This window comes from Branchiostoma lanceolatum, chromosome 4 (genome assembly GCF_035083965.1).
Source record: "Branchiostoma lanceolatum isolate klBraLanc5 chromosome 4, klBraLanc5.hap2, whole genome shotgun sequence".
Taxonomy (NCBI): domain Eukaryota; kingdom Metazoa; phylum Chordata; class Leptocardii; order Amphioxiformes; family Branchiostomatidae; genus Branchiostoma; species Branchiostoma lanceolatum.
Window position 1 is genome coordinate 28,530,066 of NC_089725.1, and position 17,500 is coordinate 28,547,565.

Here is a 17,500-nt window from a genome sequence, read left to right on the forward strand (position 1 = left end):
AGCCCTGAGAACGTTAACTTTGACGTCAGACAGGATGTTTTCTTACGTGAAATGACCCTGCTAGTGTAACATTCTGCAAGGTCACTTGACAGTCTCAAATTTCTTGTCAGCACAAGAGTTGTAAATCAAAACACAATGCCACTGACAGTTCCATTATCCCATAGCTATGATCCCAAACTGTGAAAAGTGAAACTGATCTTTCATGCAGAAAAAGGTATTTTACTAAAGTAAAGTCTTGCTGAATTCAAACAACAGAATTATGATGTTTTCTTGCAAAGGTCAACTGACCTTTTATACAGCTTGAGAAAATGCACCTTTAAGTTAACAATTAAAGGTCTTAGCTATCCAAATGATGTTATTCTATCCGTTATTAGCTTGTTTTAAGTGAAGTTAGTTACATGGAATTTGATTCATTACCACATCCAGCCTGTGATCTTTTACCTGCAAAAGTTTTGGTTTCTATACTTTCACCCTGCAATCTTAGCTTTTGCCCACAAATTACAGACTACAGTAGTACAGGTAAGCATTTCATGCTCTGATTGCTTTACAGGCTCTTGTGCTTGTCTCCTAAAAAGGATGCTTGTCAATAAGTAATCACAGTATGATTTGGGTTTTTCCTGACAGCTATTTGCCTGGCTTCATTTTCTTACAGAAACAAGAAGCAGAACGTACAGTAAATCTCCCCAGACCTGGTGTTGATAGGAGAACACAGACCAGATACACCACATAACCTGTTCCTGCAGAATGGCGCCTGCACTATCAAGCACCAGGTATGCCTTCAACTCTGGCCAACATCACTCACACCTCCCTACACTTTCTGTGGCTTAATCAGGGATATAACAGTATCTCTGATCTTATACTCCTGCAGATTTTCTTGTCATTTTGTCCCTGAAGCGTTTAACCTTCAGTGTGCTGAGTTAGCTGTTTGGCACCAAGTTTGTATCCATTACAGGCTAGGTAGCTGGTAGAAGGTTAAAGTTACATGGAGGTCATACTGTCTTATGACAGTCTGAACAAATGGTTCGAGTAAAAACATCTTAAAATCTTAGATTACCAAAAAATTTGGATACAATCTTTATATATCAAGTTAGTGGTCTGAAGAGCGTATTGTACTATTGGTGGCCAAATACATGTAGCTTCCCTGCAGAGGGGTTGTAGTGTCTCCCATTTCCTGTGATCTCAGGTGACCTCACAAAAACATGAATTACCCCACTGCGCAATATTATTAATTTCACCAATGAATTTTAACAATTGTAGACTGATTTTAATTCGGTGCCTGCAAGAATTCAATACACCAATCTTGAATCTCGAGTCTGTATGTATGACATGTGCCCGTGTCCAGGATACCTGGAGAAACCCAGGATGGAATGGCAGTGATGCGGACTACAGTTGACACACGGGGAAGCGACGTTTCCGCACAATAATCGGATTGCGGAAACCGGTGTGTGCCGTTACCCCGGTGCTCTCATTGGCCATGATCTTTGCAGAAATATGTGCCCTCGAGGTAGGACTTGCTCGAGTGAAAAACGCTACTGGTATTTGATTACGGTCTCTATTTCAGATCCAACACAGGAAGTACATTATAGCATACATGGCCCGAAATGCCACCCGCATATGCAGGTTAGTACAGGTAAAATTAGTTGTTTAGTTTTTCTGATGTCTATCTGCACATAACCTGTACCGGCCCATGATGAAACTAATCCATAACACTAGAAAAGTGACATTAATGTATGCTAGAAGTGGCCCAAAATGCCTTGTATATCTAATGGTTGTATCCTTGAATATAGCAAATAGCAAGATCATTTTCAAAACATTGCTTTTTTAGAGAGTAACTCTGAATGTCACCTGCACCAATGCTGGTGTGTAGAAAAAAGATATTTCCAGCCCCGAACATGAAAACAGTTTTTGTGAGGGCCTTAACGGAAGCATGTGTAGTGCGACAGTGGACCAAGAGGTTGGGAATTTGAACCCGAAATGTAAGCTACTGAACCCGAAATGTACGCTACTGGAAACAGTTGCTGTCCTTAGGATGAGACATTAAGCCTTGGTCCAATGTTCATTGTGCTTGTAAGTTGTAGAAAAGACCTAGTGATATTTCTCTGTTACAATGGACATGAGCTTAACTAGTTCAAGATCACTTTTTTTCTCTCACCTTGTTCTCCGCCGTTAGCAGTGGGCATGTTTCCCTCGTGTCGGAGGTAGAACTTCACCTCATCCCTGTGGATTCCCCACTGCTGCAGGATGTCAAAAGGTTTCTCGTCGTCCCCCACTGGTCGTTCTGACAAAAGGAACCACCGATGAAACACTATATAACAGGAACTTCATAGGAGTTGGGACACACATTTCTATATCTTTTCAGCCGGTATAACTAACCTTCGGTGTAACACACTAGCTTTGCAGGTACGCAGCTGGTTATATTACACTGAACAACATGTTACATCATATCTTTGCACATCTAGCTGCAAGCTTTGTTGAAAGCATTCTAATGAGGATGCCTCTACTGTACACAGTAGCAACAAGTTCCACTTTACAATAGCCGATTGATTCAATTATCTAGTATCTATTGGCTTTAGAATGAGGCTGTGACAGGGAAAACTACCTAAGAATTTTAAAATTTTCTAGGAGTAGATGCTGGACTTGTGCCGTGCAAATATGCTGTGAAAAACTTCTGATGAGAACCCTGCACACACATATTACAACACTCACCGCTGCCCCTCCAGTGCTCTGCCAGATGACAGTTGACTTCTCCGGGTTCCTTACAACAGTCCACTACATCCCTGCAGGTCGTCTCCGGGGTGATGGGCACCTCCGCTATGGTCAGGTTATTGTTGCTGAGGTACACCCTCAGGATCACCTGCACACAACGTTCAGGAAGTGGGTTAGCTTTGTATCCATATCTTTCTTTCTTTATTTGAACTGTAACAAATCAATACAATACTCATGGAGCACTAGGCAGCGATTGTTGGTATTGTGCACCAGACATTGCAAGTTCTATACAATACTCAATACTGAACAAAATACTGTGCAATTGATACAATCTAATACAGTGAATATCACCAGGTCCTTACAAATGGACACTCTTTACAGTAAATTACGAATTTGAGTATACTATAGAGACTACTTTTGATGACATTTGATTATATTCAAAGACAAAATAAAGTTGTTAAAATTATAGTTAAGGCAATTTCTTGACTTGTAAGTTTATGATACAGAGATATCCTCACTACTAGCACACACACGGACACACACATAGAACATTCGCATCAAGGTTCATCTGATTCTGAATTAACCTTCATCGTATGGAGGACACACAGAACATTTCTTTTGAACTGAGACAAAGAAAAATGGCTCTCAATTACTGAATCACATAATTGAATAACGGGAACAAGCCTAAAGAGGGTCATTCATCAACATATCTTATCCGATCCCATTCTATCTAAGATGTATGGGAAGCTTAAGCATGAACAAAATCAATAACGGTGGAAACGGTCGCACGCTAGCGATTAGTCGATTTGTATTACATCGATATTTCATCATTCCCAATGAAACTGCAACAACAGAGCTGACAGAGATACATGGCACTGAATACAGTTCATTGGCAAGAACTAGGAAGCAGGTTGTTCACCTTATATATAACTTATGAGAAGACTTCATATCAAGCATTTAAAACAACTGGTCCTGACACAGATCAAAGGTAGGTAAAACACATGGAAGTTTTGCTGCAGTACCAAGTAAAGCTTCATGGATCAAGATTCAAATTGCAATAATCTCTTTGACAGGTCAGAACTTCAAATTTTACAACACTCCATTCACAGCTTGTTGAGTCATGCTATTCAACCACAACCACAAAAACTACGCTGCCCAAAACATGACCTTCTTGGTGTACATGTGAGTTATCAAGTCTAGTACAGCAACAGTGCTTAAAACTCGTCCATACATTTAGCCCTGAGTTTGTACTGGTCAGGTGAGAAATAGTAAGCTTGTACTGTTGTAGTATACAACCTTACAGCCTGGTTGCTGCAACGAAGGACAGGAAGAAATGGAGAGGCACTGTCATGGATGGCTTCCATTCGGAGCAAGATACAGTAGGTAGAGCGAGCGAGTGAGTGATAGAACCTTATAGCCTTGCGGAAGGAACAAAGGGGAACCAATTGGTCGGGGTGGGATGTCAGGTGAATGTTAGAAGGTTGAATGGAGAACATGGCTCCCATTCACTCACCGAAGTGGTAACATAAACAATGGGGTCACCATGTGATCTCAGTCCCTCCTTGGGAAAAAAAGTAACTTGCCTTTGATGTTGCTGACAGAGGGATACTTGCACTTGTGTTACAATCCACACACCGGGCCTTGGATTGAGTGGGAACAAATACAACAGACAAACAAGGAAGAAAGGACCCAAATGACAGTGCAAAGCTCTTGCGGACAGTTATGGAAATGTTCAAACAGACCGCTTACACAGAGTGGTACGAGACTCAAGCAATCAAACCACACTGTTTGAACATACCTTTAAATTGCCTTCCTGAAAGAGTTGGTAAATCAATGATCATTTCTTGTCAGGACTAAACACAAGTAACCGTTGTGTGAAGGTAGCACAAGACATAGAGAGTCAGTGTCTGTGAGAAGAAAAAGCTTTTGAATCACTGTCTAAAAATAGGGTGGGGGTGAGATAAGTCAAAAAGACTACGAATCAAGGTGCATCTGTCTTAACTTCTTTATGGTACACCTGGGTTACTATTCCTTTCTTGATAGCACAATTGTTCCTACTTTGACCTTTGGGACACTGAATGATATGGTTCAGATTACGAATGTATTTGAAGCCTAAGTAATTGATTCAATTCAATACGCAACCTGTAAGGAACACAAACAGAATTCTGCATCCGGTGTCATCAGGCCTAGCAAAGACTGCCAAAACTCTCTTGAATTGATCTTAAAACACCTATACAAGCAAACATGGTGGCATCTAACCATACCTGACTTTCCATGGGTGTCTGCACACAAGGTTAATCTGTTTTGTCCACGCTGTAAATGAGATCCTGCATACATATATACATGTTCCAACACTCCGATCCTCCTTGCATACCTGAGGAAAGCTAATTGTCGGAGTAGAGGGGCACCTGTTAATGGTTTACCTGGTCCCAAACATCGTGCATTCCTACGCAAGCACAATATTGACTCAAAACCCACATCCAGGCAGCGTGGGTCATCTAGACCACACTCCTCCACCACAGATAGACATTCACGAGGTGCAAAGGGCAGGCTCGCCATGCCAATCACCCCGCCGTCGCCGCGGCCTGGCTAACAACCTGTCTATGTGCGCTCCTATCTCCCCGACAATCGTTTTCTGATTTATAAGCAAAAGGTAAAGTACCAGCTGAGTCAAAAGGTCACTAGCCAGGTAGTCTTACACATACTCCTGCTAGTACTCACAGACCATATACAAACATATTATTACCTCAAAAGTCATATAATAAAGTAATTATCGACAGTCATATCATAAAGACATCTGAGTAGAGCACACGTATCTTAAAGTGTTTCTCTTCAGATTAGTAGATAGTGAATAGCAACAACATGAAAACAACTGCCTGTACTTGCTTGTATTGTTTGCTTCCTACAGTACAGATCCTGTGGTAGTACCAGGGCAATTATGTGTCTGGTGTCCAGAATTCTGGGTAACCCATAACCGAGGCAAGAGCCTGGCATACCTTCGTTCTGCCAACTGCAACATGCCATGGGGACATGATTATGTACCAACCTGGCAGGGGACGAAGTATGCCGCAAGAAAACATCAACAGGGAAAAGAAGTTGCACGTGTGGAATGCTGTCCATGCCACTGCAGCTCCTCTCTGATCCACAAGGAGGGGCTTCTATCTTGTGGTAAAACCACGCTAACAAGACAGAGATGGTAGACTTAACCCCCTCACAAACATATAGATTGGAAAGTTGAAACACACACACACCCATGCGCACACAACACAGCATACTTTGGTTGTTTCAAAAAGAACGTAGAAATGTGAAAGCCACGTTTTCCCTTAAAAAGGCGACAGCCACCTTGCCCTACTTCTGCAGAATTAAGTCAATCTACAATAAACTTTAATCAATGTACAGTATACTGTAGGTTTTGGTCTGAATACCCAAAATGTCCAAAAGTCAAATCAAATCTTCCCCCAAGGTCTACCTGCCAACATCGAATCATAGAGACCCCTTCAAAACTTTTGGGTGCCCGCAAATCCGACGCCATCGGAGATATCTGTCTAAAGCCTCTCTTCCTGGGGAGTGCTTCCCATACAAATATAACCCACAAGACTTCAAACCAATGTACACTGCTATCTCCTTACCTCTTCAACTTTGTCCAGTGCCTAGAGGTAGCCTCCTTTGCCTAGCCTAGAGCTGGCCTTACACTGAGCAATGACGTTTTAAAAAACGTCCTTGGCAGCACTGAGGTGTGAATAAAAGGTGCTGACTGTAACAGCAACACAGCTCACCTGGCCGGCCTGACCTCAATTAGCGACACAACCAGGTATCATCCTGATCCGGTTCTTTCTGCCCAGTGTTAATTATGGCGGGGTGATATCGCCCACAACCCTATCACCTAACACCGCAGAGGGTTCCTTTACCACATGTCACAACCGCCCCCTGTTGGACAGATGCCAGCGACACGCTGGGCAGGGATGCACCAAGCACTTTCACAAAATCTGTTCCACTTAAGCTAAAGATAGAAGGTTTCAAGATCAATTTAGGCCAGCATTCCTGGAAGACTGTAGAGGTTGTTCGTTGTGAAGGGGGAAGGTAAACTGGTAAGTGCAGGAAGTACAGGGGGTCCAGCAGCAAGCTTCTCCAAGAAATTAAAAAAATTTTAACCCTCAGATTCAATATTTCCCACATTTTGAGAAGCAAATTTCAGCTGAAAACAATCCCTGTTATATGTCTGACTCTGACTCTGAGAGACATTTGACTCCTGGAACAGTGTATGATGTCAGGACCAAACATGGGACAGGTGCCAGGCTATTCTGCTCAGAAGCTATAAATTTATATTAAAAGGAGCAAACCTGAGCTAGAATATGGCATGGATGCCACAGGCCACCAGCCAGTGAGGAAAAGACAAATGCCCGCTGCAACCCAACACAGCAGCAGGCAGCCCGTGAAATTCGGTGCTTCAATTTCTGTTGAAATTGGATTCTAGGTACGGGGTCATAAAGGTATCCATCATAGACCATTACCGTTACGGCTCCAATACATCATGGGATGCCCAATTACTGGCGCGATAGTTTCCATCACTTGTGAATTCTGTACAGCCCAAATAAACCGTGCACACACTGCCACACAGTACGATATCATTCAATATAAAGAATACGACTAAAAATTCAAAATGCTTTTTTCTGCATACCTGCACTGGTGTACATGGTAACATTCAAAATTCCCTACACCAGACAAATTTCATCTACACCACTTATTTTCTGCCTCTTTCAGCGCATACAAACAATATTTAGAGGTCGGCCTGGAGTCAGGATCATCTTGATTCCATAAAAACTACTGTATAACATTTATGCCACTTTGGACAGGTGCAGGTTAGGTGCAGGTAAACATCAGAAATACATGTACCTGCACAGCTCCAATTTTACCTGCACAAACCTACATATGCAGGTGCTATTTCAGGCCCTGACACAAGAAAGCATGTGTACAGGGTGAAAAAGACTACATGAGAAAAGTAATGAGAAGCCTTGTCCTATGGTTCTTTGTAATCTTACTATTTATAGTAGAAAAACATTGGACTGCATTTGTATACAAAAGAGAGAGCCCAAGTCCTTAAGGGTAATACGTGATGTACAAAAAATGACAGGACCGTGCCAACTACCTGCCACCTGTTTTTACAAGTGTTACTGCACTAAAAGGTGTAACTTTATCCACCCCATGTGATAATATACAGGTACCAGTATATACCTGAGGTGTGTGTACATGTCCCCTCCCGTCCCCCACCCCACAACACTGGGCAAATATCCCCCACTGTATACTGTAAACAGGCGCTGACAATGTCGGGAGGAATAGGGACATTTGCACAAGAGCCCAAGGACATATGTCCCCATCTCCGCGTCCTTTCAGAGCTGTGTACTTCTTTGAGTCCACAGCAAAAGATAATAGAAATCGAGAACTTGGTTAATTCGTTCTGCAAAAGCAGCCAGTTCTGAATGGGGAAGGCTTCTCGCTTACTCGAAAATAGAAAGCAGCTTGTTTAGGCACATCTGTGGGGAAAACTAGGATGAATACACCCTGGCGAACATGGCGACTTTTCCTTTGGGCTCTGTACACAAGACGTGGATACAATTTCAATGTACAGAAAACAATTCCAAGTTGCCATAGTCAAGGTTTAACATACTGAAAACAGGTGATAAAACAAAGCATTATGATGCCAATTGATAGAAATGCCTGAATGGAACTTCATCAGTTTCTTACTTATTGCATATCAAATGTTAAACTTAATACTTCTGGTAATGATGTGTTTCAAGTTGCCATAGTCGAGATTTAACATACTGAAAACAGCTGATAAAACAAAGCATTATGATCCCAATTAAAGAAAATGCTTGAATGAAACTACATTAGTTTTTACCTATTGTATATTAAATGTTAAACTGAATAGTACTGGTAAAGATGTGGCACAGTAGCTCCTAAATACATCCAACACAGTATGCCATGTGTCACGCTGACCAAACCATCTGTTCACAAAATACGTTAGTTAGAGCTATTGTTCCTGACTTGATTATACTTAAGGAGGCATGAGATGATGGAAAAGCCAAACAACTTCTATTGTCAACTATAAAGATTTCTCAAATTTGAAAGACAAGTTCCCAATTCACCAGACCACAAAAATTTCTTGCGTCACAGGGGAGACATATCCATCAATATTCAAACACATCCTAATAGTGTAATTGCACCACAATCAAACACACTGAGCATACATGTATAACTAACCTGTTGGAACAGGTTCGACTGTTTACAGATAATGAGTATGTCCCCCCTGTGACGCAAGCAGTCTGGTAGCATGACCTCATCGATTGCTTCCGTCAATATGACTAAAGCCACTCAGGAATACTAAGTCTTCTATAAAATGAATACTCTACCTCTGGGTTTAATGGGAGAAGAAGTAACATTTCAAGCTCCTGTTGATTGTTTTTTTTATACCAGACAACCTTTAAGAACCCACTATAATCCCTGACAGCATTTCCTAACTTCTTGGAAGGAATGTTGGTTGGCTCCACTTGTTATCTAATCTGACGGTTTAGGACAAGGAGTAGACACACCCTGCCATGTTTGTTGTCTGCTGCAGGAATGGTAGATTTTTGTACACAAAGAGAAGTATGATGTCAAACCATTGCATGTCAGCCAGTAAACAAAAAAATCTAAATGTTTCCATATCTATATATAACTTTGTTTAAAAGTATGTTTGTTCTATATACATGTGGTAACATATCAAAGCAAGTTTTTCCTAAGTGTTAACAGTTTCATTAGTACTTTGGAATGCTGCCAGAATGCCATACAGCCAGATAGAAGCCTGATCATATCACCCCTGGCAAGTGTTTAGAGATAACATAATTCTTCAGGAATTGTCAGGTTGTTTCATACAGAGATAGATAGTACATGTTCCACCTTTCAAGCTATTTCATAGAGTACTTGGCAACAAATTGTTACTGAATGATACAAAACACACTTGCTGAGTGATACAAAACACCTAGGCTTGTTATACCGGCATCTTACAGTCTCAGCATTTGCAGGATAGCTATACCCAAAACATTGTGGATATACACAACGACTTTAACTACAAGAAGCACTTTAAGTCTCGAGGAATGCAAAGCTCTGCCACTAAGTGGTAAGAAAACTGCAGGCATCTTACCTTACAGATTTAGCAGCCCTAAACACATCACAATTTATTATGGTTCTCACAATACATTCTCTATCTTGGATTAATATTCTGACAACGAAATAACTTCACTGGACTCACCTGACCAGGCTGGATGGTTCCATTCACACTATATATCAACCATGAGTAAAGATATACATTTGTAGACCTGCCATAATTCAAGCCATTGCTGCCCAATCCTAGCGAGTCCTAAAAATAACCACTGGGTCCAAAGCTAAATCCAGATCTGCACCAAAATCAAATTACTCCTTCCTTTGACCAAGACCGCGGTTGGAACAAAAGTGGGTAACTAGAACACACCATTACTCAAATATAGGTCCCTTTCGTAGAGAGGTCAAGTCAAGCCTCTGCTTCACTGTGCTTAGTCTATCGGTCAAGTGTAATCTATAACTTGCAGACGTTGGGTTCGGCTGGGTTTTTAACTTATCTTTGGGGGTCATTTTCTACATCTTTCTTATGATCTGTGTATCTATTTCCTAACCACCTAGAAAATGCCTACAAAAACACAGTGTCACAAAAGGTACTGAGCTGAACCCACATCTGCTTGGAGAAAAGTCAAGTGGGCCAGTCAAGGGCCTCAGCTTTACTGCACTTGGCCAGCCATGGATACCATTACATGTAGGTCACTGACTGTAGTGACATGCTTGATATTGTTTGGTCCACAGGCCACATTTGGCATATGAGTTTTGTTGTCAGATTTTCAGCCAGGCTATGACAGATCCGACTGTCAACATGGACCTATGGCAACCTTTTCTGTCACAAGCATCCATCCCGGGACAAACATTTGCAAGTGGGAACGGACAAAAATCTGTCTAAAAAGTCTGAACTTCATGACATGAACGTGATGAAAATATATTTTCATAAGCTTAAAATGACAGATTTAACGGCAAAATTCATCAACATGGGCTCACAAACAATGAATGGGACAGAGGAAAATCTAAAGCTGGAGACAGCCATGGTTACAAGGCAGCTGAATTTTTCACAACGCATCCATACTGTCTCAAGATTGCTGTCATAAAATGTTTCATGACTATGACCGGGCCACAGATTTACCATAATCAGCATGCACAGGCACACCACTCATTACTGTGTTTTATCTTACATGCCAGAAAGGCCCAAAAGGTCAGTGGTTTAAAGCTCTGCAACAACAATTTACGTGTTTAGAAACACATAAATTTCACTGTTCCTGACTAATCTGGTTACTGTAGGCACCCAGGAATCTTGCAACTCATTATTTCTTAGAACAGCAAATAAATAACTGACCTCGGTATCTTGAGTTACAGAGTTCTGGGTGTAACGTTTCTTCCAGTAACTATATAATTTCCAAAGGTTAAGCCTCTACTGCTTTAGCTCTTGATCAGACTTCACTCAACTCAATGCTGACCTTTAGGTTCTCCCATACTTCAAACAAAAGTGGCCATGGGCCAGAAGCGGTAACCTAGATTCCAAAGTATACAGGTTTTCTGTTTCAAAGTAAGTACTGTACATCATGTATCCAATAGAGCCAAGGCCAGTTCACCTTTTGTGCACACAGTTCCTATGGAGCGTTACACCAGGAAAAAGGGGAGCTGTGTTGACAAACCATTATCGTGGCCCTGGTGAGATGGAGGAATGACACTGTGGCAGGTTCTGGTGCTGTTTGCCTGACCAGATCCAACTATTCCACTAACTCCTGCCATGTTTGACAAGGCCAGCTGAGCAGTCAGCCACGGACAACCCCTGAGCTTGTACCTACATACATGCTCACCATTCCACAACCCCTTTACATCATGTAGACCACATAAGCAAAACCAACTGTCACTCACGAACACAGGGTTGCAATCATCCACTGGTATTCAATTTCTTGATTCTAGGACATTTCAGAGTAAAAATTCAGTGAGAGATCAAGATAATAACAGAGGCTTGACGCCAAAACTCTACTCTTACTATATTCATACCATTGGACTGTAATTATTGCTTTGAGTTTTATGGAACTATGTTATTTTTGTTCTCTACTGTCACTTTGTATGCCGTTCGCCTCCCTTAGTATGTTATAATTGTATTTATAATGTGTAAATATGAATGTGTAGACCATAGGAAGAATAGCCTCCTATGACTAGTATGAGGCTAATTGTAAATCTAAATAAAACACAACATGAGAAACTGTGCAATGGTACAACTTTTCCTGTCAGAATCGGTTTTCATGCAGATACTCCAATTTAACTAGCAGTATTCTGTCAATCTGAGGACCAAGAAATTACAGTGATATGGTCTTAGCCACAATCCTATGCATAGAGAACCATTAGAGGTCCACCAAAGGGTACATAATGGTTTGGGCATATTGGGTTACCTCCACTTCATGATTACTGTATTTTCAGCTAATGATGCCCAGGAAATGGGACCATTAATGAAAATCAACATAAACATAGAGGAAGGGAGGGAGGGAAATACATTCACTCAACCACATTAGTCTGCTTTTATATGAAGGATACATCTTGAAATATATACCTGATATATTATATGTATAAGCCCTGCGATAAGTTGAAACCAGCACATTGATAATACTGGTAGCAACTTTTAAAATAAACAGTAGGCCCAGATGAGCCAGCACTGCTGGGTTCTCTAGTCCCTAATAGATAAAAGATGATGACCTGGGCAAGTTAGTAAATGTGATTACATCCTTCATTGGGCCTGGAAATGAGAACCACACTCTCCTGTTTACCCAGCCCTGGTCTGAGGTTTGCAGGTCCATTTACAGGCAGCGGGCTGTCAGTTTATTGGGAACCACCAGGGTATTTATCCCACCAGAGGGGTTTATCAAACAACAACCCAGTTGGCATGTTTATGTTATAAACTTTGGGGTTTCCTGTCAAGCTTCGAAATTTCTCAGAAACCATCTTTTTCTACAGTCTACCGGGAAAATAGAAGGACAAGACATACATGTACATGGGAAAGATACTCCAAAATTATAAATTGGACAAATCTTGTAGCATGATTATGAAGGTTTTCCATCAGAAAACAAAGGCTAATTCCCCACTCCTCATATTCGTACTCAGGAATTCTAATCAGTCTTGGTCTGTGTGAGCCATTTGGCGACATGGATCAAACAATCCACAGAATATGGCCTAAAGGGGGCTATTTCCACATCCACCATAGGAAGCGTGCTCATGACTAATACCTGGAATTGTCCAAATTCCTTTTGCTAACATCATATTCAAAGACATATTCACCAAACCCATATCTGTATTCTGAGCTCGTTCTAACACCACCAATATGTCACCACAGAGTATTGATCAATGAGGGGCTGAACAGAGTGGGAAGTGCTAGTGATGCTAATGGCCCATTGACTCTTTTCTGAGGTCTGAGAAGTGGGCTTATACAAATCCAGATCCTCCCACAAACACGCTGCTGTATTCTACAACAGGGGTGAAGGGGTCGTTTTATGCACGCAGGAAGAATGAGTGACCAACAATAGAGGAAAGTGATGGTGCAGAGAGGATAGGCTGACAGGTTCCTGAACCAGGGGACTCCGGGTCAAAGTTGTTTACACATACAGAAGTAAGGTGTCCGCAGCACAAGATGCCTGTTGTTAGGTCTTTGTTCAGCTGCCTGAGCATAAGTCAGAGACACTTTTCTCTACACATTTTCTTCCCTTAGCAGTACAGTAGCTACAAACAACCGGGACAAAAAATCCAAAGTTTCATAATCTTTGAACCTGCCTGGCATAACGTTTCACCAGGATTCGTGATCAAGTTAAAATTAGTAACTGTTTTCATGACAAAGGCTGAATCTTTATCATCTATTATATCAATGATTCAAAAATTAGATGCAATAGATTGATATTGACCATGAGATCACAATTTTTCATCTAGCACAAGTACATGTACACAATTTTATTGAAACCTCTGAATGTGTGATGCACTGCTGACACATGCTTTTATTCAGACCGTATCAAGAAGACTGAGTAAAACCAAGGACATTCTATATAATGTCCTTGGTTAAACTAAACCCATCAAGACCATCAGCCTGCAACTCTCCACCAGTGCAGGTGCACAAGACAAGGAAACACTTTGTTCGTGCAGTTCCCACAGGAATCCCAGGCTGTGGGATAATGCAAGCCTTTCAAAGCTTCCCTGCTATCATCGCAGACACCATTAGAGGAACCAATTGCCACATGACCTTGCCAGCTTCCGCCATTTCCCTTGCCAAAGTGGTTCCTACTGAATTTCCCAGGAGGACTTAAACGCTTAACACAAACTATACAAATGTATGTGTGAGTAGTTGTTTATATTTAGCTCAGAGGTACAGTCTTTGTGAATGATTCAGATAATATATAATTATAAATATAGCATTTTATGGATGAGTGTAGATTTGAATAGTTAATATTTCATTTATTAGAGTGCTTTTATATACCATCAAAATTGTGATAACAAATAAGGGCATGCTTATTCAGTAGGATATCAAAACAAGGGCATGAATTTCAGATGAACTACTTGAATAAAACATCAAATTTCTGACTATTTTGATACATTAGTACCCTTTAGTACAGATTCACTGTGCAATATCATTTCTACCTACCCACACCGTCAAAGAAATTTTAAATAACACAACAGAGCACCAGTTATACAAAATATAGATATCTTTCACTAGTATTAGTCACTCATGAATAATACTATTCACTACACACATGCCTGGCTGGGATATGGCTGTACAACAGACATGACATAATCCTGTGTGTCCTTGCATGCACTGCCTAGTCCTCCAGGATTACGACCAGCTTTGTTTGGGTGCCACTGCCCATTTTCTCCACGCTCTGAGATAAACCAAAAGAAGCCAACTCAACATCTGGACTCAGTGGTGCTGGTAGGGGCTTCTGTACAAACCTGAAGGTACTAGTAGTACACATACAGCACGGCAGTGCCCTATTCTTCAGCAAGGTAGATGTGTTAATACAATGCTAAACTTTTTTCCAACACTAAGGTATGGAAAAAAGTTTAGCATTGTATTATGATTACTACCAACACAGATGAGCTTTCATTATAAGGTAGATGTGTATTGATAAAAACAAAGAGACAATTTAGCAGGTGTGAAAAGAGACCTTGCAAAATCATGAATGTTAGAGCAGGGTCTCTTTTATACTCTGTCTCAGAGTATACTACTGAACTAGTAGTATGGATCAGGACAAAGGAACACTTTCAAACAGACACCAAATAATAGGGAACCTGCTTTCTTCTGACTACATGATACATGCATGGCATAGATACAAGAAACAATAGTGATAATGTCATTGAATGCGCAGGATTGCCTTCCATAAATATATGTAAACCAAATATAGTCATAAGTGGTCTACACAACTAATAGCAGGACGAAAAGCTGCTACCCCACTGAAATCAAACACACGCCAACCAATTAAGAAAGCATACCCAGTTGAATACATGTCAGCAATGGCTGACCCAAATATGACAACAAAGATGGCAGCAAGGGCTGGCCCTTGAATGCACCATAACATGCCAACAACATCCTGTTCCCTTACATATACATATCTCACTTCCCCCTGACACACGCACAAGTTATGAGTGGGGCAAATACTTCCTGTCTGAACAATCTCCCTGGCTGAGGCCAGAGGTCCGCAGCATAAAGGATGTTAAACCACAACAATGCCCTGTCCACCTTCCATAGTGCACCGCTTGACTGGGACACATGGTGACCCCCATACAACTGTGTTCTGAAAGGTCTCTGTGCGCGTCAATGTGGTTTCATGGAACGGCCATTTGTGCGGTATCCACGATTCAAGGCGAGAATGGGCCGTGAGGGAAAGAATGCTTTTAACTTCCCATGTCATTCGACTCAAGGGCACTCCGCCACCCATTTCACTGTATACATAAGGGGACCAGGTGACATAGAAACACATTCATTACTGCCCAATGCTGTGCACCTGACTGAATTTCAGCAGTCAGGGTGGCATGTAAGGTTGCTGTCTTGGGCTATATCCATTCGTGTGTGCCAATCCAATGTCTACTGAGCCATCATTTATGAATGACTGTTAGGGTTAGCCAGGTTCGAATGTGTTGACCCTGCAGGCAAACCGCCACACAGTTGACATGGGAATATTTAAGCGGCCTGATGTGTGACGTTGTGTGAAATGGAGTGGAAGTCTCATTGTACGTTTAATCAGAATCTATAGATAAAAGCCAGCGGGTCAGCGTCCTGTGACAGCCTGGGCCTCCAGGTTCAAGTGGGGCCACCTCCTTTGTAACACCTGGCCAAAAGCCACCTCCATGGATCACAGGCACACAAACAAAAGGTGATAAAAGGTGAGATAAACAAAAGAACCAAATAGCCCCCATGTTTTTTGTCAGGGGAGTGCTTTACACAAACAAATATGTCCACATAGAGATCCAGGACAGCCAGACACCTGGTAATGCAACCCGAATTATTCATAGCAGGGTGGTTTTATATTTCAGATCAATATCTATGATCTTGCTAATTGATATGCCTATTGATTGCCCCAATATTTTCAACCAAACTGGAATCATTTTACAAATGATGAAATCCTGTTTCATTTCAAAAAGACGCTGTCATAAAATGAAATACACTTGCGGTGACTCACCCAACTGCTGTACAAGAAGCCATATCATGTCCTATGGGGGAAACTATTAGTATACTTGTCTGCCATGCAGGTGTCCCAAAGGGCTCTTCACACACACTGAGCCACATTTACACCTGAATAGGCTTACATCATTTCATCACTGATTCCCTCACAATACGCGAACAATTTCACACAGAACAGGTTAGGAGTGAAGTGTTAAATAGACGTGAACATCTGGATCGCTCTCAGTAGTTTTACTTACCGGCGCTGGCATCATGCTGGCTTGTTAAACGACGAGACCTTGTGATGATTTTCTCGGTGAATCGTCAGGCACACATCCCTGCCTGTCCACCCCAAGATCTTACTGGTAAATCCGGTAAATACTGGCGACAAAGATCCAACGAACAAGGCCCTCCGACTTCCTCGAATGCTCGCCAAATGACTCAATTGGATTTGCGTCAGGGTTGGGAGTAATAAATACCCTTTGGCGTGGATAAGCTTGTCTTGGTACGACGGACGCTTTATCGGATCAACACGAACAACCGGTCAAAGAACTGGTCCCGCATACGTACACCCGTGTCGATCGGTTTCCCAGGACAGAAAATTTCCGCACAGAAACTATTTCCTCGGCAAGTAACGCGCGCTGTGGGGTGATGGAATACTGCAGGTGGCAGGGTAAAACATCGCGGTGATGAGTCAGCTTGGTATTTCCCACAGCTCCTCCCAAAATAAAGGAAGACGTTTGGCAACAAATGTCGTCAGCAGCTAGCCAGTCGAGCGAGTAACACAACTGCCCTCCCCACTTCGGACACAACACAACACCACACGGCGCACAAACCTCAGCGGAAAGCCGCCTGACGCATGCTCAACTCCTTCAGAACGGGGAACGTTTCTTGAACGGGATGTAACACGTCCTCCTTGTCCCTTCACGTTACGTGAATTGTTGCTGGAGGCCAGGAAATCGGGGCAGACTTTTCTGTTACAAGCCCGTTTCAGCAACAGGCTGACGAGGTATGAAGGGT

At 41.9% G+C, this 17,500-nt stretch overlaps 1 protein-coding gene across 3 annotated transcripts in view; it reads right to left on the reverse strand.

The window, feature by feature from the left end:
• The window catches only part of LOC136433870 (apoptosis-stimulating of p53 protein 2-like), a 58,865-nt gene extending 41,378 nt beyond the window's left edge, over positions 1-17,487 (reverse strand). For 2 of the 3 annotated variants that reach the window (XM_066426439.1, XM_066426442.1), the window contains exons 1-3: positions 16,741-17,487; positions 2,707-2,854; positions 2,153-2,278 (exon numbers count right to left, since the gene is read on the reverse strand). In XM_066426439.1, the coding sequence (XP_066282536.1) occupies positions 2,153-2,278; positions 2,707-2,854; positions 16,741-16,755 (289 nt within the window). In that variant the 5' untranslated portion in view covers positions 16,756-17,487. Of the gene's footprint in view, positions 1-2,152; positions 2,279-2,706; positions 2,855-4,970; positions 4,998-16,740 lie in introns of those variants that run through there. The other variant, XM_066426440.1, reaches the window with a different exon arrangement.
• Positions 17,488-17,500: the final 13 nt, after the last annotated feature.